The following is a 24,489-nucleotide window of genomic DNA, read 5'->3' on the forward strand; positions in this document are numbered from 1 at the left end:
TTGTTGTTGAGCGAATAAATGCGCCGGGTGTTGTTGGTGGTAGTAGTGGTGAATATAATGAATGCATTTGGATGATGAAGATGAAAATATTGATGACAAAAAGATAACATGTAATGTCATGAAATACAAATAAATGATGATGAATAAAAAGAGAATGAATTACATGGTAAAGTATTCATTTTTTTTAAGCCAGGTAATTTGTCTCTCATTTTTTCAGGATTCTTGTATGCATGTATGTATGGATGATGATGATGAATAATAAGAATCATAAGAATAATAAGAATAATAAGAATCATAATATAATTATAATAATAAATATATGACAGATAGGTAAATATATCATCATTTCATATAATCGTAATAAATTCAAAGAATTTTTAATCAATTTTTTAATAATATAATTATGGATGTGGAATTTTTTTCTTTTAGAGCATTGTTTGTTTGTGTGAGAGTGTGTGTGGGTGTGTCGGTGGTGTTTTCGTTTTGTTTTTGCCTTGGCACCAGAAATTTGAGGAAAAGAAAAATTGTTTATCTGTTTGTTTGTTTGTTTATTTGTGCACAAAACAATTATTGTGTTTGATGAGACTGGACAGTCAATGTGTGTATGTGTGGGTGTGATTTGTGTTTCTATTTTCATTGTCTTTTTTTTTTACTAACCGAAATTTTATGATGATGATGATGATGAATTGATGTGAAATGTATGAAAAAGGAAAATTATTTTCATAATAACAATATGTGCCCATTGTGTATACACATACATATGGTTTGTTGTTGTTGTTGTTGTTGTTTGTGTTTTTTTTCTGGTTCTTTTTCTCATCCATTCATCCAATTCCAATTTCAATTGTCCATAATGGTTGACCACTCATAATACATGGACAATAATATGTGAATGAAATAAACAAAATGAGAAGAAAAAAACATATTTCTGCTTGTATCCATGGATCATCTCTCTCTCTCTCTGTTTATAGCCATTACTATTTGAAATGATTTATTGATTGCAAATAAAATAAAAAACATTGAAAAAAAAGTTTTTCAGTTTCATTTTTTTTTTCAATTCAATTCAACAAGGCTATAATTTTTTCTTTTTTAAACTTTTGGTTTTTTTTTGCTTCTGACTAGAATGGTTTTTTTTCATATATATATGGGGACAAAAATTATTCTTTGAAAAAGAATCACCCTTCACAACTGTCCAACAACAACAACAACAACAACAACAACATATTCTCATATATGAACAAAACACAATGATGACACACACAATGAAGAAGAAAAAAAAATGAATGATGATGATATCGGTGGCTTTCGTTATGAGAAAGTGAAAAAAAAAAATTGAAACTTGTTTTTGAGCACATTTTCCAAACAACGACAACCAGATTCATATACACACACACACACACAGATCATTGAAGTGAGAAATATGAATGAAAAAATGAATCAAGTGAACAACAAAACAGAAACGGAAGTGTTAACAATGAAATAATAAAAAGAAAATATACGATTCTAAGAATCTAGAATGTTCTATGATATTATGGCAATGACAAAATTTCATCTTTTTTTTCCAGTTTTATGGCCATCATGTTGTTGATCATGGATTGCAAAATCTGATTTTTCTATCGAATTTCCATCGGTGTGTGTGTGTGTGTGTGTGCTGTTGTGCTGATGCTCGTGTCAATTACATTTCAAATCTTATCGTATCGATATATTGATGATAATTTTTGATGTGATCAATGATTGAATGAAAAAAAAAGAATTTAAAAAAAGGCAATGATGATGATGATGACAATGATGATGTGTTTTATAAATGAAAAAAAAATAATAAAAAACAATGATTTATATGTTATTTTATGATGATGATGATGTAATGAATCAAATTTTGCAACATATCAACAAATATAATAATAATCCACATATATATTCATAAATAACAATGAAACAAATATTTGATGATCATGATGATGAATTATTTAAAGTGAATTTCGTTGTCGTTGTCGTTGTTGTTGTTGTTGTTGTTGTTGTCGTTGTTGTTGTTGTTGTTGTTGTTGTGACATTTTGGAATATGAAGTTTTTTTTTATAATTTATTAAATGATGATTACAACAACCAGAAAAAAAGAATGAAAAAAATTTTCAGGGCGGTTCAAAGTTGTATAGGTGTGTGTGTGTGTGTGTGTAATTGAATGTATAGTGTGAATATTTATGAATTTTAGGCACTATTATCATCAATTTGTCATTTTCTTTACCATCTTTGTTTGTTTGTTGTTGGCGAAAAGAATTATTATCTTGTTTTTTTCATTGATGAATTTTTCATGTTTCTTTTTTCATTCTTCTTCTTTTAATTGATTCGATTCGATATATATTTATTATATTATTACTATTTCCACAATTCATGTCTGCCAATTGTGCATATAGGGTATATGTAAAAAAAAAATGAAAAATTCGAATCATATAACCACTCAAAATCAATTGAACACCAATGAATATAATTGGACATTCTTTTTTTGTTGTTGTTGTTGAATTCGTTGTTGAAAATAGCCATCCATCGATTAATTTAATTATTTTATTTTTTTGTATTAATGACATGATGATAATTGTTAATTAAGATTATGATTTCAATGATGATGATAATGATTATAAATATAGTGATGATGAATGAATGAATAACAATATTTGGCGATTGATTGGTATTTCGATGATGATGATGTCAATGATGATGCCGGTGATGATGATGATCGAAATTTTTCATTTTGGTGAGTGTATTGCTCATTTTATATATTGCAATTAAAGTTGGTTGAAGAATTTGTTTGAAGAAAAAATAATGATAAATAAAAGAAGATAATAAGAAGTAATATATATTCAATATATATATATATAATAAAGTGATATCCAAAAATAAAAAAAAAATTGATTTAAATATATGAGTTTTTTTTTTGGTGTGAAGAAAGTAAAATAAAAATGATTGACGCCATACAATTTTTGATTAATTCGAATGAATTACATTGTAATGGTCAATTATGATTGATGATGATGATGATTATGGTAATGGTAATGAATTTTTTTTTTGTTTTCTTTATGAAAAACTATCCAATTCTTGTATCATTAAGATAGGCATTCGATGATGATGGTGTAATAACACCAGTTAAGAATCCATTGGTTGTATGTTGACCATTTAGATAGAATGCAGCAGCAGCAGCCGCAGCTGCTGCTGCTGAATTTGTTGGCGTCATTGTTGATGATGATCCACCGGTTGTTGATGATTGTGGTGGTGGTAATGGTGGTCCAGATATTCCTGCTAATGCATTAGCTGCTGCAGCAGCTACCATTGCTTGTTGTGCTGCGGCTGCCGCTGCTGCATGATGATGATGAGGATGATGATGATGATGATGATTTCCACCGGTTGTACCATTATAATGTTGTTGATGATGATGATGATGATGATGACCAGAATTTGATGATGAACTAACTATTGTTGATGGTGGTGGCGGTGGTGGTGGTGGTGCAGCAGCAAATGTTGGCGCTAAAAATGTAGTCAATATTGTACCAGAATCAGGTGGATAACCTGATGGCGGAAATGGACCAGTTGTTCCAGCTGTAGCTGCTGATGCTGTATTAGGACCAGCTAGACCATAATCTGAATAGAAAGCGCTTGGTGGTGTTAATAATAAACCTGCTGGTGTTGCTGATGGTAAAAATGTTGCCGCAGGTGGTGTAGTTGCTGCTGTAGCAGCAGCAGCAGCTGCTAATGCTGATGATCCTGGATGATGATACATTATATGTGGTTGAGCAGGAAATCTATATATATATATAAAGAAAAAAAAAATTCAAAAAATCAATATGAAAAGACAAAAAAAAAGACAACAACAACAACAACAACAACAACAACAATGAAATAATAATAATAAAGAAACAAATTTGGGCGTATTTGCCATTTCATTATTTGACATTAGAAACAAAGCAAAAAAAAATGAAAGTAAATGTTAAAAAAAAAACAATTAATGCGGTAATTATCCATTATCATCATGGATTGATTATCATAATGTATGATGAAAAATTCTGGCCTAGCAATTTTTCTTTTTTTTTTCTAGCTTAATTAAAGAATCACATAATATACAACCTAACCATAGGTTTTTTTTTGCTTTTTTTGCTTTGTTTTACTTTTTTTTCCACTCAGGCACTATTGTGTGATTTATTAATGATGTAGACTCGTACATACGCACGCAAATAGAGTATTCAGACATGTAAAAGCCACCAAGAATACTGAATCGGCTATTATTATACACTATGAATGAATATCTGTGATATATTTGGAATCTATAGATGAACAACGACAACAGTATAATAATGAAGAGGATAAAAAAAAATTGCTGAATCAAACCATCATCATCATCATCATGTATATTACAGCCAGCAGCATAATAATATATGATGATTGAACAACAACAACAACAACAACAAAATCGACCTAAAAATGATAATTATTATGATTATCATCAATTGATTGTCAAGATTTTTTATTTTTATATTTATTTTTCGCCTTGGATTCACTTGGGTCCTATATATGACCGGTCCGACAACAACAACACCAACAACAACAACAACAACAACAACATTTGGTTTTTCTGATTAATATATATTTACATAAACGGCGAACCAATCTGGTTCAATTAATAGCCATAATTACAAAAAATTAAATTTTCAACAAACAACGGATAAAATAAAATTTTTCACGTCTTTTGCCATCCAGATATTGCTGCATCGAATTAAACAATGGGATGAGGTAATATTTGAACTAATGTAGTAGTTCCCATCCAAATTCAAATACTTGGAGTTTTCTTTTGGTGATTCTTGCCGTATGAGGCCGCCTATTGTCGTGATGGAAAACGACTCCTAGTCGATTAACTAGCGCTGGTCGTTTCTGGTCAATTGCCAATTTTAATCGCTCCAACTGTTGACAATAAACCTCTGCTGTTATCGTATGATCCGATTCAAGAAGCTCAAAATGAACTACTTCTTGTATATTCCATCAAACTGATAACAATACTTTCTTCTGATGAAGCACTGGTCTGGGCATTGGAACTGGTGTTTGATCATGACAATTATATTCTCATAGTGACATTATCGTAAAGTCACTATCCATTTTTCGTCACCAGTTATCATTCGGTTGAAAAATGGATCAACTCTATATTTCAGCAACAATGAAGTGCAAATCATTATACGTTGTCCAAGGTTTTTCTTCAGACAAATTATGGGGCATCCATCTACCCAATCTGCTTCTCTTTCCCAATGAACGAATGAAGTTGATCATAAATTTTTCCTTCTCATCAATTCCAGTAATCATCAATTTCTAGAAGTGAGTCAGATCTCGATCTGTCTTCCAGGCTGTAATAGCTGTACCATCTTGAAATCGTAAGAACCACCGTGAAGAACAGTACGAGAAGTGACAGCGTTTTCGTAAGTTTCGTTGATTTCATCAGCAGCTCTAGTTGCTTGGTATTTCTTGCTTAAACCATCAAATGGCAAATGTTGATGAGCAGATTTTAGTTCTTTTTAAAAAATTTCAAAATTTTATTCGTTGTTGTTGCAACTGCTGTTCGAGTATTAGTGCTGAAATCGAAAATGAAAAACATGCTTGATTCAAATTTATTTTTTTTTTCTTCTGATAAAACGCTGATAAAATCAATTAGTCACTAAACATGTACGATGAATATAGTCGAATGTTTTCAACAATTACCGTTAACATGTATGTATGAAAAGTAAGATATAGATAGATGATGACTAAAGTTCAAAGAGTTTTACCACCACCACCACCCACCGTAGCAAAAACGTGGCGTGCATAGTAGTTGCAGTGTGGTCCATCCAAAATAAACGGTAAAAAAAATGATTCAATTTTGATTGCGATTCTATTTCCATGATGACTATTTAACATTGGTACACTATATATGGTTAATAATGGACACAGATTGGCAAAGATTTTTTTTTTCATTTTGCCGGGTGTATATTATATAAAAGTAGTATGATGATCATCAAATGGGAATGAGAAATATATATAAAAAAAGTAAGAAAATGTAGGATACAAAACCCAATGATGAGATGTCAATTTTTTTTTCTTGTTGTTCACAAAAAACAATCACATCTCATGTTGTCAAAATAAAGGCATATATATATTTACTAATAATAATAACAAGAGCCGGGCAGCAGCAGCAAAAACACAAAGAAACTATAGTCATTCTTTCCCTTTTTCTCTTTAAAAAAAAAAAAATTTTTTTTGTCTCAGCAAAAAAAAACAAAAAAAAACGACAACTACAACGCCAATATCTCTCATCTTCTTCATCGTCGTTGTTGTCGTTGTCGTGGACAATGGCCAGCAAAAAAAAAAAGAAAAGCTTTTTGTCAAATTAACCGATACTACTGACATACATGCAGAAAAAAAAATGGACAAAAGTTGAAGTTGTAAAGTTTATCGTGTATATACATCATCAGGGCCGGCCGAGAAAATCGCGAGGCCTTGTGCAAAAATAGCTTGAAAAGTTGGAGCCGCGAGGCCCTGTGTTGTACAGCGGAAAGGGCGAAGGCAGCGCGAGGCCTTGTGCGGTGCACAGTCTGCACAGGCGCCTCGGCCGGCCCTGTACATCATCATCATGTTTTTGTTGCCTTTCAAAGAAAAAACCTCTCAGCACAAAAAAATAAAAACAACAAACTAAACTAAACTACATATAACACACTGAATAATGAATTCTCTCGAGTATCAGTCATAGATAAAAAAAACATCGAACACATTTTTTTTTATTTTGGTCAAACAATTCATTCGATTTCGATGTTTTGTTGTTGTTGTTGTTGTTAAAAAACTTTTTCATTGTCTCGTTATATATTCTTTGATGAAAGAATCTTTTGGATTGACGAATAGAAAAAAAATTAAAGAAATTAAGAAAAAAATCGGAAAATCATCAAAATATTGTTCAAGTTGATGATGATGATGATGATGATGAAAACATGAACATGAACATGGACATGGACATGGTAACATCTTGGTCTGTGGATAGATCAAGAAAAGGAACGAAAAAAAAAATCTCATCGAATCCAATAATTAAACAATGTATGGGCAAAAAAAAATGCTGTGAAAAATGTAAAGTGTCGGAAGTGTGAATTCATTCAAAAGATTCATGTGATAATAATTGTGCATCGATCATCATCCTCATCATCATCATCATGTCTTGAGTTAATGATGGGCGTCTAGCTGATGATGGTGATGGTTATTATCTTTTTTTTCTCTTCTTTTTCTCATAAAATGATTATGATCATCAAACGTTCTTTAAAAAAAAAACGATAAACGTCGGAAGACCAAAAAAAAAATCCGGAAAAAAAACGAATGAAAATTACAATGGCTCTGAAGCCATTGATGATGATGATGATGATGAACAAATCGATCAAAATATAGCCGGTAAAATGGTCTATTTTGTCCGGATATGACCGTCCAAATAATTGTTTGATGTGTGATGAAAAAGCAATCGATGACAATCAAATTCCAACCAAAAAAAAAAAAAAAAAATCCATCACCAAATAACATTAGACCAAATCAATGTTAGAAAAAAAAATTCACTAGAACCAACAAGAATTCTTTGATAAATCGATTATATTAATGATAATCAATATAATTCCCCCCCAAAAAAAAGTAATTTTAAATACTAGGAAGAAATTTGTTTTTTTTTTGGTTCTTCTTGTTTCAGTAAATGATGAATAAACAGAATTTTTTTTTTCGTTTCTATACAGCAAATTCAATTGATGAGCATTATTCACTTTTATTTTATTCCAAAATTCCATCATAACATTATTGCAGTGGATCATTTGGATTCTTCTTGGTTTTTTTTATTCTTTTTTTTCATTTTACTTTCATCCCATTTCGTTAGAAGTTCATTCAAGTTGCCATTCTTTTATTTCATCAAATTTTTTTTTTATTTCTGTCGTTTCACATTGAATTCATTTCCATCATCAGAAAAATGATGATGGAAATGAGAGAGAGAGAGAGAAGGAATATTATTCTCAAAAGACTCATTCAAGAATAATAAAGAATAAAGAAATGAAAAAAAACCTTTGCCATCAAGGCCTGACATACACGCAAATACACACAAACACACACACCCAACCCCCTGGGTAGTAGAATCAAAATGGGCAATTTTTTTTCTCTTTCGTTGGTTGGTTGGCTGGTTGTTGTTGTTATTGTCATTTTTTCCCACCATCCACAGTGGTTGGTTGTATGAGAGAGATAGAGAGAGACAGAAAGAATTAAGTCAGCAAAAAGTCAACTTAATTTTGGAAAAAACGAAGAAGAAAATAGATGGTAAAAAAAAAGTTTTTTTAATGAAATGAGAAAAAAAAATTCCTATATATATAAATAATATGATGATGATTTAGAAGCATAAAAAAAACAAATTGTTATCATCGTACAACAATAACAACAACAACAACGACGACGACGACGACAACAACAACAACAACAACAACTATAACAACAACAACAACAACGGCTGGTAAATAGCATCGCAAATTGAATCACCGTATGATATTAGAATCTTATATGTTTTCATCATTCATTGCATAATGCATGGAATAGAATTAAATAAACTAACCAGCAAACGAACGAACGAATGAATGAAGGAAAAAAAGAATCTTCCTGAAAAAAAAACAACAACAACAACAAGAATTGGAGCATTTTTAAAATTTGATTTCAATTAAAGATTCTGATAGAATATAATGAAAAGCAGGAGAAAATTTCCAAAATCAATAAAAAAAGAGGAAAAAAATTCCATGGAAATGAAAGAACAAATTTTTTTTTCTCGTGTTTCATAATGACGATGAACAAGATGAATGAAAAATTTTCTTTCTGATTCTGATTTTTAAAGTTTATTTACATACCCAAATTGTGATCCATGTCCAAATGCTGTACCGGTTGAATTTGGAAATGTTGGATAAGGACCACCACCAGTGGATACAGCTGCAATTGCATTTCTGGTTAGCGATGAAAATGGAAAACCTATATAAATGACGAAATGAAACAAACAAAAAAAATTTTCATGAGAATAAATTCAACAGAAAAAAAGAAAAAGAGAAAAATTTTTCAATGCACAAAATTCGGTTGAATTTAATTACAACGATGAATAATGTTGATGATAATGGTGATGAAGACAAAAGACGAAGAAAAAAAACACATCAATATGTGTGTGTGTATCAAATTTCATGAATCCGAATCTTACCTTTCTCACATTTATTATTGTTTGAATGACTTGGTTGACTAGCAAATACAAAAAAAAAATCGTTATTTGCCAGTATTATAATCATCATCGCGTTAAAACTCTGAGAATGTCTGAACAAGAGACAGAAAGGGAAAAATTTTTTTTTGTGGGGGATGGTGGTTGTGGATCTAAAATCATTTGTCATCGTTATCCTTTTGTCGTTGTCATTATCATCATCATCATATACATGTGTGTGATATGAGAAGCATCATGAATTGTAGTCTGCGTGTGTGTGTGTGTGTAAACTACATGGAACCAAAAAAAAAAAGTGTTTAGGATATGTTTATCTGCGAAACTAAGACATTATATCATATTCAAAAAAAAAAAAAAAAAAAAAAAAAAAAGAAAAACCAGCCAGCCAGCCAGCCAGCTAGTCATTAAATTATGAGTTTCAACTGTAGTAGATCAGAATAAATTTGAATTGAACATAAAAAATGACAAGACACGATGGCGGCGGCGGCGGCAAGAATAGATTATAGTGAGAATTTCTGTCTTTTTTTTTATTCACCATTTCGATAAGGTCAAGACGTCCGACAGATAAGAGTGAAAAAAAAGAAGAAAAGAAAAATTCTCTTTTTCAATGGAATAAATGTGTAATGTTTAACTCCAGACAACAACAACAACAACAAAACATAGTATAAATATAAAAGTTAAGGAAACAAAAAAAAATGAAATGCAGTGAAGCCGACAGTCGACAAGAAGAAGCTTTTCAGCGAATTTTCATTTTTTTTTATTTTTTTTGAAAAAAAAATTTTTTTTTCCTGCCAAATCGACCATTTTCTATCCAATACAAATGTATGCACAAAATATAGACAAATAGCATCCATAGCCATTATATATTACAAAATGAGATCTAGCACATCATATACAATGGAACAATCATCATCATCATCATCATGGCCCAATGAATTTTTCGTTTTGTTTTGTTTTGTTTTTTCTTCATTCTATTGTCTAGTTTAAAAGAAGAAAAAATAAAAGAGTTATTCTTTTATTATCGTTTATATTCTGTTCGTATTCGTATTCGTGTGTGTGTGTTTTATATATATAACTTCCTGTTTGAACAATGTAACACATTTATTCTCTCATAATGAATGAATTCAATGAATGAATGAATGAATGAATGAATGGAGTGAAAACATTGAATTCAATCGGACAATTTGTATTTTGGATCAATTTTAGTTTTTGTATGTTTGTGTGTGTGTGTGTGTGTGTGTCATAATGATTTTTTCATCATCATCATCATCATCATTATTGTTTGAATGGTTGGTTGAATGCTGGTTGTTTTTTTGGAGGGGAGGAGGTGGATGGGGTACGCTAGTGAACACCAATGAAAAATCGCTACGAATTATCATTGTATTTATAAATTTGAATGCAACAAAGAAAAAAAAATTTTCTTTTTTTTGATTCTTGTTTTTGTTTTATTTTTGAATTAAAAGTTTTTTTATTTATTATTATATTCACATTGTGATGCTAAATGCCAAATGAAATTGAAATTTAAACGAGAAGAACAAAAAAAAATTGAACAAATGAAGGAGAACAAAATGAACAAACAAAAAAAAAAAAAAAAAAATGCCAAGACCACAAATAGATTGCTATTGCTAGAGTGTAGATATTTTTATTCGCTGGTGAAAAAAAAACAATACTCCAGACTTTGTATGGAATTTGACAATAGCAACAACAACAACAACAAAAACAACAACAACAAAAACAAACAACAACAACAACAATGAAACAAAAATTTTATTCAAAACACATCATCAACAACAACAACAACTATTAAATCATGTACAAAACAATAGTGGCCATACTGACCCGAATTTTTTTTTTGTTTTTTTTTGTTGTTTTTGTTTGTTTGTTTCATTTCTTTGTCAATGTGTGTGTGGTCACCATTAATGTTTGGTTCACCATTGGAGATGAAAAAAAAAGTTTTATTCAACAGAATTCTCGATCAAAATGGAATTTCTTCGTGTGTGTGTGTGTGTGTGTGTGTGTGTTTGGTTGGTTGGCTTGTCGATTTATCGCATGTTCACTTCATACATTATGATGTTTACAGCGGGTCTGGGGTTGATTTGATTAGACTGACCTTTTGGAATTTTTTTTGTTTTGTTTTTTTTCATTCTTACCAAAAAAAAACATGTGTTTACTTGTATGCCGGTTTTTTTATTTGTTTTTTTCACTCTTTCTATGAATTTCGGTTCGATAATTATTGATCACCACTGAATATTGCAAAAAAAAAATCAAAACCAAAATCTAAATATAAACAAAAAAGTTTAAAATAAAGAGAAAACAAAAAAAACCAAATGTGATGTGATGATGTGTAAATAGTGATTATATATATTGGATCGATATAGGAAATGGACAATTTCTTATGAAAATAATGATGATGATGATGATGATTTTTAATAAATCAAACTAAGAGGAAAAGACAATGGGGAAAAAAATCGATTCAGTTGTTGCTATTAATATCCGTGTAATAAAAAATGACAATTTCGAAATATTATCTACCCAAACAGGTTCGCTCATCATGTATTTTTTTCTCTGTTTTTTTGTTTGAACTTTTCTCTATTTTTTTCTGGTTGGTTGACAATTTTAATTTTTAATGAAAACGATATCCAGAAAAAAAAACTCTGAATGATTTTCGATAAAATGTTCAATCAGTATTTGAAACTTTGAAACAATAAATAAATTGTGTTAATTATGTATTGATGGATATTCGATAATCGAATATCATCGAATTTTTTTCTGTTGGTGGGGAAAAAAAAATTTTTTTTTGTTCTGATCCAAAGATTGATTGTTCATTGGAAACCGATAACCAGTATTGTCAACTTTATCATTGTTGCCATTGAGAAAAAAAAAGTTTCCAGTGTCTTTTTTTTCCATCCATTCATTTACTGATTTTTTTTTTTTTTTTTTTTTTGGTTTGCGATTGGATAGAATGGTGAATATTTAAAAAAAAAAAATTCGTTTCACTCACAAAGATGAGATGAAGATGAATAACAATAGTGTCGCCAACAACAACAACAACAAAAACAGCAGCAACAACAACAAGCGACTATAAATGGGAAACAGGAAGAGAAAAAAAAAACACAGCGACAACAACAACAACAACATGAAGAAGCAATCAAAGAAAAAAAAACGAGAACTTTAAGATTAAAATGGATCGTTTTTTCTTTCCTGGTTTCAAACTTATGAAACAACCAGATCACTACTATACTACATTACTAACTGATATGAAAAATACAATCATGATGATGATGATGATGATGAAATAAAGAATCAAGAATAAAAAAAAAGCTCAAACCATTATAAATATTAACTAGAATATTCTCTTCAATATGTAGTGTCTCTCTCTCTCTGTGTGTGTGTGTGTGTGTGTATTGAAATGATTGAACTGAATCAATGAGGCGAATCTAAAGCGGTGGCGGTGGCGGTGGTGGACGATCTCAGTTAGTTCAGTTATATATGGTTCATTACTACTAGTTTTTTTTTTGGTTGTAGTTATCATTATATTATGGATCGATTGATACGTATGGATCATCATCATCATCATCATCATCATCATCATCATCAAAATCAATATTTTGATTTCGATTTTATTCAGTGAGATTTTATTCACAGTGGAAAAGCTATTTCCATATAGAGAAAAAAAAATTTGTGGTTTCCATATACACGAATGGCCGTTTTTTTCATATTAAAAAAACATATATATATATATAAATCAACTAAGCCATCAAAAAATATATCAATGAAAATGTGGACATTAAATGGTGTTCAATTAATGTGTAGAAACAAAAAAAAAAAAAAAAATAAACCAAATGACACCCATGTGAACAGACATAAATATCGAAAATAGAAGAAGAAAATTGATGTCAAAAATAAATTGAAATACAGACACACATGCACACACACACACAAACACTCATTTATATCCAGAAAAAAAAGACAATATTCTTGATTCTTAATATTCTTAATAAATTCTGTGGTTGCCACTACTACTACTACTACTGCAATAATAAACCATGTACAGTGTTCAATGAATTTCAATTTAAAAATTTTCATCATGTAACACAACTATAATCATCATAAATAAGTCCTACTTCATTCCATTCCATTCGATTCCATTCAAATTCTTTTTTTTTGTATTCATATTCAATTTATGAAAATTTTCTTTTCTTCCCATTTCTTTATTCATCGTCGTCGTCGTCTTTTTTTTGGATTTTTTTTTCTGAATGAAATTCCATCATTTGAAAAATGCCGACATACAAGAATTTATACAGAATAAACATACAAACATGAATATTCAGTTTGTTTGTTGATAAAGTAATTTCATTTGCAATTATTTCTATCAGAAAAAAAATTATCAAATGAACAGCAAAATAAATAAATAACTGAATAAAGATATACAGTGTTGATTTAATCATTGGAATTGGTTTTTTTTCTGTGTCCATGTGAATGAAATGTTCGCAGATGGTCAATAAAATAATTGGGCAACAACAACAACAACAACAACAAAAAGAAAAAAAAATTTTGTCCATCTTATCATCATCATCATATTTGATACAATTTTTTTTGTTCAGTTTCATCGTCCGTTATGTCAACAACAACAACAACAAACTGAATCAAGTAGTATCCACTTCAATTTGTGATATTATCTATATGATGATATTTTTCATTCTTACACGAATAACCCGGAGAAAACTAGACAAATGAAAAAAAGTGTTGAATTCAATTTGATTTTAGCTGGATAGCACAAAAATTATCAATTCTAACACTCTATACATACAGACAGACAGAAAAAAAATGTAAACCATCACCCAAAAACACACACACACACACTTTACATTGAAGCAGATGCCAATTCACAAAAGAAATCCTTCGTTATTTTGTTTTGAATGGGCAAATCCTTATCATTGTTGATTGTCAGCATATAGAAAACAAAAAACAACATGAGACAAACGATACGATTTAAGAGATATATGAAGAGACAAAACAAAAAAACCTTCGACAGATAATACCCACTAAAGAAATGTAATAAGCAATGAACATTGATGATGATGATGATAATGGCGATGGTTATGATGAAGCAATTTTTTTTTGATAAGAATCTATATGACTGCTGCTGCTGCTATCATTATCCCGGACACTATTGACATAATGTGAAATGTTTTTTTTTTGTTTTGTTTTGTTTCCAGAATATATCGCCAGAATATATATATGAAACAATGAAAGTAATGTAAATGTAACAAGAATCACCAAAAAAAATGTAATGAAACACAAAATGAGACATGTAGAATGAAAAATAAGGCAAACAATTCTTTGTATGATTTAGATTAGAATTTGTAATCATCATCACCATTTTTTTTTATTGCTATAATTCATTTGTACTCATAATATATTCGATATGGAACACATAGACAAAGTTCAAGCGTTTTTTTTTATTCTGTGTTAACCAAATGATCAAGATGATAATTGGAGTTGATGATGATGATGATGATGATAATGTGAATTATTCCAACCAACAAAGATCGAATTCAGAATCAGAGAAAAGAATTCTTTCAGCTTATATTCGATTAAATATGGAATACTATAACATATGCACAAATTAAATGTCAAAAATATTACAAACACATAACATGTGACACGCCCATATATTACATGACATGTGATGGAAACAAAAAAAAAAACAACAAAGAATTTCATGGTTCATTAACATGGAATAATCATCATCATCTTCATCGTCGTCGTTATTATTAACAACAACAACAACAACAAAAACGGAATAAGAAATTAATTCTGAAATTTTTGTTGTTGTTGTTGTTGTCTTCCATATGCATTATTACAGAATCAGAATCGGAATAATATTTTGACATGTTGTTCATCATGCTGTTGTTGTTGCTGCTGCTACAAAAATTTTTTTTCACCTATTTTTTTCTATCATAAACTAATGAATAATTGATATCTGGGAGAAATGAACAAAAAAAAACAAAAACAAAAATTCATTGATTCCAAGATCTCAGCCATTGAAGAACAAAAAAAAATTTTTAGGCCATAAATACGAGACATGACAGTAAGAAAAAAACAAAATGCCTAATTGAATTATAACTTTGTCGTCGTAGTCGTCGTCGACGGCAACAACAATTATAATGATGACTTGATGGTTCACTACTTTCGTTGTTACTGTCTGTCATCAAATGTTGATGATCCATGATCCACCAAAGAGAGAGAACCAAAAAAAAAAAAAACGAAAATGAATGGCCATTTCTCAGGAACAAACCCGGATTGTTTTTTTTTTTTTTTTTTTTTTGTTATTTGTTGTTGTTGTTACCAAAGGATAATTGTTGATCGTGTGTATGCTATCTTTTTCTTGTTTGTTTTTTTTTTTTTTTTTTTTTTTTTTGGCTCTTGAAAATGATTTTCCTGTCTTCAATAATAATACTATGATGATGATGATGATGGCCATTAAATATGATACTAGACACGCACACATTCACTTACAAATGCACAAATGAATATTATTATTATTATTACAGAATAAATCGTGATCACGAAACTGAAGAAAACAAAAAAAAAAAAAATTCTTGTGAATAAAAATCAACAACAACAACAAAATAGAATCACTATACTACTAAGCCTAGATGTTTTTTTTTTTTTGTTTCCAATAGTTTGTTGTTGTTGTTGTTGTGCTGTATGCCTGTCTGTCAAAAAATGTGTGTTAGTAGTAAGTAATTTAGCCATTCATTCATTCATTCATTCATTCATGTCCACTATTTTAAAAACAATGACAATCTTGAATACTCTGTACACGTTTTCAATGGCTAATTGTTAATGGATCGAAAAATTGAATGAAATGGCTGTATTTATAGTTATTTCTCTTTTGCTAAATAAATTTTACACAATGTGACAATGGTCATGAGTCATAGTAATAATAATAATAATTTCTTAATGTAATTAAAACTGAATGAATGTTAAAGAATGTATGTAAAACTTTCAATCAGTAAATCAATGTGAATTGTTGTTGTTATTGTTGTTATTGTTGTTGTTGTAATTTGTGATGAAGAAAAAGAAAAATTTCTTTGTTCATAGCATCAAGATAATATAAATTCCAATACATTGCTTGTTGAAAATGGATGACAACATTTTGTTTGGATGTCATCACCATTGTTGTTGTTTCAATTAAATTGTTTTATATACAATGTTGTTGTTCAGTAATGTGTGGGTGTGTGTGTGTGTGTGTGTGTAGAATAGAACAAAAACAAGTGACAGAATGAAAAAAAAAACAAAAAACATTAAGACAACGAATATATAATGCCAACAGATTTAGAATTTCTTTTCTTTTTCTTTTTCTTCATTCGGTTCAATTATGGGCCAGCAAAATTGTCTGGAAAATGGCGAAGAAACAAAAAAAAAAAATAAAATAAAAACCGAAAACCAAAGTATTCGATCATCATTTGTTGCTGATGATGATGATGATGATGATGATGATCGAAGGATAAAAATGATGATGGTGAAACACATGATGGTTTAATCGAATCAATCAATCCATCAACATTGATGGAGAGAAAAAAAAATTGATGTTGCAAAACCGACGGCAAAAAAACAAACAAACAAACAAAAAATTGTTTGACATGTATAAATCCCATAACCAGAAAAAATCAAATCAAATCGAAACGATGATCATGTGTTTTATGTGTTCCAAATATTTATCGCAAAAAAAAAAAAAAAAACTTATTATGGCCAATATGTCTGACGACACACACACACACATCTGCTACGTTTTCATCATCATCATCGTCATCTTTTTTCTTTTTTTTTGTTAATCCAATTTTTTTTTCTTTGATCAATCGTCGTGTTTTGTTTGCTTTTCCGGTAAGATTTTTTTTTTTCTTATGCTCTCTCAATGAAACAAACCTAAATAATGATGGAATCGATTGGAAACACACTGATGATTCTGATCATTTTTTATTTTCTCAGTTGTTGTTGTTGTTCTATTTAATCGAATGAAATGAAAAATGATATTGAAGCTAATTATGATTCATATCATCATCATCATCATCATGTTGGTGATATAATAATCGACAAAATGATAACAGCCAGATACAGATTGTGAAATAAGTAATTGGATGATAAACAAATCAACAATGACGACGAAGATCAAGAGATCATGATGATGATGATGATGATGATGATGTGATAATAATAATCTGTAGCCATGAGAACAATAAACAACAACACAAGGGCAGAAAAAGCTGAAATTATCAATCTCGCTGTGATAATCACACATTGGTGAATGAATGAATGAATGAATGATGATGATGATGATATAATCAAAGAATAGGCTACCATTATCTATTCAAAAGTTTTGTCAGCCATATATTCATATATGAACCGCCAGTATCAAGAATCATCATTATCATTATACGATGTATATTCATGAATGAATGAATGGAGAAAAAAAATGCAAGAATTGTCAATTACTGCATAGATCTGCATATTTTTCATCCTACATACATTACATATACATCGAATGAAAATCAAAAGTAAAAAAAAAAGAATCAGAATCAAGAATTACGAATCCTCTGATTATGGTTAATTTTTTCGAGAATTCAAACTGACAAGTTTTAATAACAAGTAAGATGAAAAATCTATTTCAATTTTATCGTTTTTTTTTCTTGTACTACAAATTCAACTTCTAATTCATTCATTTTTTTTTTGTTATTTCAAATATATTCGTTTTAAAAATGATGGCCACATTTTCGATCGAAAACTTTGCCATTAAATTAGATCATCATCGGTCTTGTTTCGTTTATGAGAACAGAATGAACAAGAATCAACGACAGTTGAATAAGTCAAATGGCATTAATTATTCTTCATTCATTTGTATTGGTAAAAACAAAAGTTGAAATTTAAATTATTGCCACTTTGGCCATATATATTTGAACAAGACAATAATGATTCATCACTATGTATGTAGGAGTCTTTTTTTTCATTTTGATTAATAAATCAGATAAAAAGTCTAATTTTTATCATTATGATCGATGCATAATTCACAATCTGTGTGCGATCGTGTGTGTGTGTGTTTCAAACGAATTCTGTATATAACTGGGGTGAATAAAAATAATGATGAAATTGCCAATGGCATATTTTTCACAACATTTACATTTGAAAAATGATTACAAATCTATGGAAAAACTGTCAATGGAAATGAAAAAAAGAATAATTTTCCATTCAGACATGAGAATGTCAATTTGAAATAAAAAGGCAAACATGCACACACACACACACACTTAACGAAAATTAATCAATAACAATGATTCGGTAGTCAAATTCTCATGTATAGTACCAGTCGCAAGCCGACATGAATAATAAGAATATATATTCACAAGAATATTGAATGTAGATGAATAATCATTACGAAAAAAAAAGTGAGAAATTCTTACCATTTTGTAGGAATCCATTCCGTGGTTTGGCACCTAAATAGGCCAGATTGACGTTTGCTTTTCTACCATCAATAATTGGATTGGCATCTTTGACGGCTCTTTCAGCCGATTCACGATTCACCATTGTCACCTATATATGAATATGAATAAAATGAAAAAGCAAAAAAAAAATTGTCATCATGATCATCATAATTTGGCCATATTATCGAGAAACAAAATAAGACAAAACAAGAAATAACAAAAAACGATCGGCAGTTTTTTCAGTTTATTCAATGTATTAAGCATTAGTGATCCAATCAATTTAATTGTATTCAATGATTTATATCAATGGTATGTATGTTTGCGAATGTATCAATGTGTTATTAGTTTGATGGAAAAAAACAAGAACTAACAACTTGAAAACACAGCCGATGATTTACATATTTTTGCCAATTTTTACATCATCCCTTGATCAATACAATTTTCATTCAATATGGCTAGGCAGGTTCATTGAAAAACCGTCCACCCACCCACCAAACCAACACACAGGTCATCATCATTGATCATTATCAGGATAAAGAATTTCCTGTAGCGATATTTTTGCACTTGTTTATCATCATCATGACAATAAATTTGATGCAATAAAATGAGAATATATGTTAAGCAGCAGCAGCAGAAAAAAAAATCCAATACAATTCTATGTAGCCAACAATCATGCAATCAAATATGCAGATTTTTTTTCATTCATTCTGATTCTCAACATTCATGGAAACAGAGAAAAACATGGAACCAACCATAATGATGATGTGATGGTCGACAATCATCATCATCATGACATCATTATGTTCTCATGATGATTTTGAAATTCTCATGTTAAAAAAAAAATCCCAAAAGAAAATGAACAATAACCAAACCAAAAAAAACGTGAAGAAATTCAATCTTTCTTTCTTTCTTTTTTTTTCTCCCATCACAAATTCTTTGAAATATTGATTTTGATGCAACTGGATTGGAAATGGGAATCACTAAAGTGTATGGCGTATATGAAATTCAATTTTCCACATAAATATGGATAAGTTCTGTGTCTGTATCTTTTTTTTCATTCTCTCTCCCTCTCTATCATTTCGATTTCAATTGGGCAACGTATGAATTGTATTGAACAGTTAACGAACGAACGAACGAAGAAGAAGAAAAAGAAGAAAAAAAAATAAGAAAATCAAATTGGAAATCAAGGAATGAATCAAGAAATGTTTTTTTTTCTCTCTCTCTCACTCACTCGTTCTTTTCTCATTATTTTTTTTTCCTTTCACCACTGATGTCTTCAACAGATAAATTTTTAATTTAAATTGATGAATGGATGAATTCACATATATATACAGAATCATATCCTGTGAAAAAAAAAAATTTTTTTCAAGCCGCAAGGAGCAAATCAATTCATGAATGTATGCTATGTGTGTGTGTGTGTGTGTGTGTGGGAGGAAGAAATCCCAGAGTGCATTCACACATACACAGTTTGCAAATGAAAAAATATTGAATGGCGACAAAATTGAAATTGGAAAAAAAATCAAAGAAAAAACAACAACAACAACAACAACAACAACGATGACGACGACGACGACGACAACAAAATTCAAGTATAAAGATAGGGTTGAAAATCAAGTGAAAAAAAAATAAAAAAAAAATTTTCGGCTGACAAAGTTTCAATTATTGAATCGTTTGAATCGGAAACAGATTGATTTTCATTTCAAGAATTCAATCATGAAATCATTTTCAATTTTGAAGTTAGTGAAAAAAATAAAAAATTTTTTTTTTTAAATTGGATGAAAATAATAATAACACATAACGGAGGTCAAAATAGTCGTTATTGGATGTTTGTTCTCCTTCTTTCTCTCTAGAATAAAACAGCAATAAATTGATAACATAACACATGTGGAATATTCTTGAACAGTCTGATAATAGACTACAATTAGTAGATTTTATTCTCTATATCCACATTGCCTTGACACAGATCAACAGAGAGAAAACGAAAACGAAAACGAAAACGAAAACGAAAAAAAAATATTCGCTCTGTTGGTCGTCAAATCAATGGCTCTAGTTTGATTGGAATCGATTCCAGGCGATAAGGGAGACAACAACAAAAAAAAGTCAATGCAATTTTCACTAGACAACAATACCATTCAACACTCGTTTTTCTTTTTTTTGCTTTCGTTCATGACAATGAATTCCGGAATCAAAGAAAAAGTGAAAAGTTCCATCAATCGGAATGAAATGAAATTCAAAAGTGAGAGAGAGAGAGAGAGAGAAAAGAGTGAGAATAAAAATAAATTTGAAACATTCAAACAACCAAACAGCCGTGAAATTGTTATTCTAGATTCTGTAGACATTGGTTGTTATTTTGGATTATATCTTGTATAAAATCATTGGAATTTATACGAAAGTCACTTATACGAACGACTAAACATGCTGCTGTGATTGTTTTTCGGAAAAAAATAGAAGAAGAAAAAATTCGGTGAATATATACGATACGGCAATACGTTGATGGTTTCGTATATATATTCATACTGAAACACAACAGCAATCGTTTGAAGCCATTAAGTAGATTATAATTAACCTACTTTTTCATAATTCCATACACATAAAATGATAATAAAAAAAAAACAGAAAAAAATACACACCATTTTTTTTTCTCCTAAACATGTCACTGATAATAGTATAGTGGTGATGGTGGTGATGGTGGTGGTGATGGTGGTTAGAGTATATCAAAACACGTTTTTTATATTAAACAAAAAAAAATTACAGTGAAATAGAGGTGTGTTTTGATCAGCAAATGATCATTGAAGAGAAAACAAAAAAAAATTACACCATGTACTACTCATCATCGTTATCGCTCAATACATACACATAAAACAAACTGACCAATGGCCAATAGAATCACAATCACAATTCGTGTTTGTGTGTTCATGTGTGTAGAAATATACTATATTTACCAAAGCAAAATAAACTACTCAAGGGGAAGAAAATCAAATCAAAGTAAAATCTGAAACAGAATAATGATGAGAAAAGTCATTGTAATCATTATCATTAGCCCTTAGTAAAGCGAATCAAACAAAACAAACAGAATTCGTATGTACCAAACACAATGTCCAATTTAATCAAAGAATCATTGAAAAAAAATTTGATGATAAACAACCACCCACAGAAGTGCTAGTCTCCATCATCGTCATCATAAAAAAACTGACCTATAACGTATAGAATCAATAAAAATTCATAATAAAAACAACAACAACAACCACCCACCCACAATCAAAATGAATTATTAATAATGATGATCATGAATTATAATCAGAGAGAAAAAAAAAGTGGAAAAAACAATGAAAAACAAAAAAAAAATTCTACAGGACATCCAGAAAACCAGAAAAGATAAAATAAATGAATGAATGAATAAATGTACGATTAATTAATATTAGTCCGTTCATTCAATTCAATTCAACATCATGACATCATAACATCGACATTTTGCTTTTTTTGGATCTTCATCATCATCATCATCATCATCGTCCGTGTGATTCAACACAATAAAGCTCGATGCTCACCCATATAACCCCATGCAGTTTGTTTGTTTGTTTGTTTTTTTTTTATTTACAAAATTTACTGCTTTCATTCATATATATTAATTTTTTCCACATTTTGTTATCATGGGTATTTTTTTTTGTTTTGGTTAAAGAATAATAACCAGAATTTTTCTCGTTTGTTGTATGCAAAAAAAAGGCAAAGATTAATTATCTTAGCACATTGAGTGAGTATAGAGGAAAAAAAATCCAAGAGGTTAAAAATAAGAAACAACAACAGAATATTCTTTAGAATATGCAAGATTAGTTTTTTTTACTCACTGTTTTCTGATTAAAAATCTTTTTGCTGTTGTTGTTGTTGTTGTTGTTGTAGAATACATAAAATAATTTGTTGGTAAAGATTTTTTAATTTTTTTTCTGTGTTTTCTCTCCCAAAAAAGAAAAAAAAAATTCTTGTCTACGCTGACAAAATAAAGTTATCCATAATGCTGAAAACGTGTTCAGTGATCATCATCATCATCATCATCTTTATTGTCATGATGAAAATGAAATTTTCTTTCACTAGGTCAAATCCAAAATCAAATAATCTCAAGGCACAGAGAGACAGAGAGAGAGAGACAGTGTTGCTAAGCTTTACAAATTGTTTTGAAAAGCAAAGCAAAAAAAAAATGAGAATCCCGTGGATCTAGAATCTAGAATTCAAGGATGGTGTGTATTTTTTTTTTTTTTTTGTTTCCTCAGAAAAAAGCTTTTTTTTCCCCATTGCCAAATATGAAATAAACAAGAGATGAACGAAACAAAAAACGTTTTTCTTCTGTCCATATATATATATGGATGGATAGAATGGAAAAAAAAGTTTAAGAATTGAAGTAGAAAAAAAAACTTTTGTCGAAAACAAATTCTGTACAAGATGGGAAGTAATTTTGTTTTGTTTAGTTTCGGTTTGCTTCTATCTTGAAAAACCTGGTATATACAGTGCATATAACGATAAAATGAATTGTTATTTGCTGCTTGGCCTGAAAAAAGCATTTTATTTTCCAGTTTCCAGAAACTTTTCTTTGCCATACACACACACATACACACTGGTAAACCAATTTTTAGACTTTTTTTCCATTCTTGAACATTCAACATTCACCACATGGTATATCGAAGATGAAACGGCACGAATTCATCCATATAACGACAACAACAACAGCAACAAAAAACGACATTCGACAAATCTCTGGACAATTTAAAAATGATGATGCTTTTCTTACTATCAAAAAAAAAGAGAATTAAAGAATAGAAGAAAAAAACCGAAAAAGAATTTCAAACATCAACAATCCATATCCACATATATAAGACAGATATCATTGGAAAGTTGGATATTCTACAGTCGCTACAAATCATCAAAATTTGAAAAAAAGAACCAAAAAGAAAAATTTTTGAAATGGAATAGAATGGCTGATTTGAATGAATGAATGAATGTACAGAACGAAAGAAAGAAAAAAAGAATAGAAAAAAAAATGGAATGAATAATGATTCATTCAGATTGAATGTGAATGCCAAATATATGGATCGTGAGGGAGAGAGAGAGATGTAAAGAGAATAAAAGATCAGCCAGAGAAAAAAAAAGACGAAGACCATTGGAACCATTGGAACCTTCAATGGGAATGGAATAAAATGAAATAATTTTCATTTACTTTGAATTTTTCCTTCCATTTTTTCATTTCATTTCATTCCATTGTATATAACATGATCCACAACGAATCAAATATGGATGATTCAAACATACACCCACCCACACACACACACACAGGCACATCGATTTTCGAGTATCCACATTATATTCTGGAAAAGAATCGAAATTCTTTTCTTTTTTTTTTGGCCATCACAGTTTGATTCGTATATATAAACTATAATCATGAATTTTTTTTTTTTGATAAATTATTTCAAAGTTTTTTTTACAACAACAACAAAAAAAATTTGTCGGATACCAGACAGATGGATAATGAAATGAAATAATTGAAAAGTTATCATAGCACAACAACAACAGCATCAAAAAAAAATGATGGTCGATAAAAAGACATGGACAATTATCTAATGGTCATCATTATCATTGGAAAAAAGTACACCCACGCACACCCACACCCATGAATTCTTGAACAACAATTTTAACAACAACAACAACAAAATAGACAATAAAATTACCATTCTCATTGCTCATCAAATTAATATCGTTCGAT

The 24,489-nt window shown here is 29.7% G+C and overlaps 1 protein-coding gene across 2 annotated transcripts in view; it reads right to left on the reverse strand.

Annotated features, from left to right (window-relative positions):
- Positions 1-2,553: 2,553 nt before the first annotated feature.
- LOC124495671 (uncharacterized) overlaps positions 2,554-24,489 on the reverse strand; it is a 61,677-nt gene continuing 39,741 nt past the window's right edge. For both annotated transcript variants that reach the window (XM_075733214.1, XM_075733215.1), the window contains exons 3-5: positions 18,720-18,849; positions 8,906-9,023; positions 2,554-3,787 (exon numbers count right to left, since the gene is read on the reverse strand). In XM_075733214.1, coding sequence (XP_075589329.1) covers positions 3,076-3,787; positions 8,906-9,023; positions 18,720-18,849 — 960 coding nt within the window. In that variant the 3' untranslated portion in view covers positions 2,554-3,075. The remainder of the gene's footprint in view (positions 3,788-8,905; positions 9,024-18,719; positions 18,850-24,489) is intronic.

Source organism: Dermatophagoides farinae, chromosome 8 (assembly GCF_024713945.1).
Source record: "Dermatophagoides farinae isolate YC_2012a chromosome 8, ASM2471394v1, whole genome shotgun sequence".
In the NCBI taxonomy this organism is placed as follows: Eukaryota; Metazoa; Arthropoda; class Arachnida; order Sarcoptiformes; family Pyroglyphidae; genus Dermatophagoides; species Dermatophagoides farinae.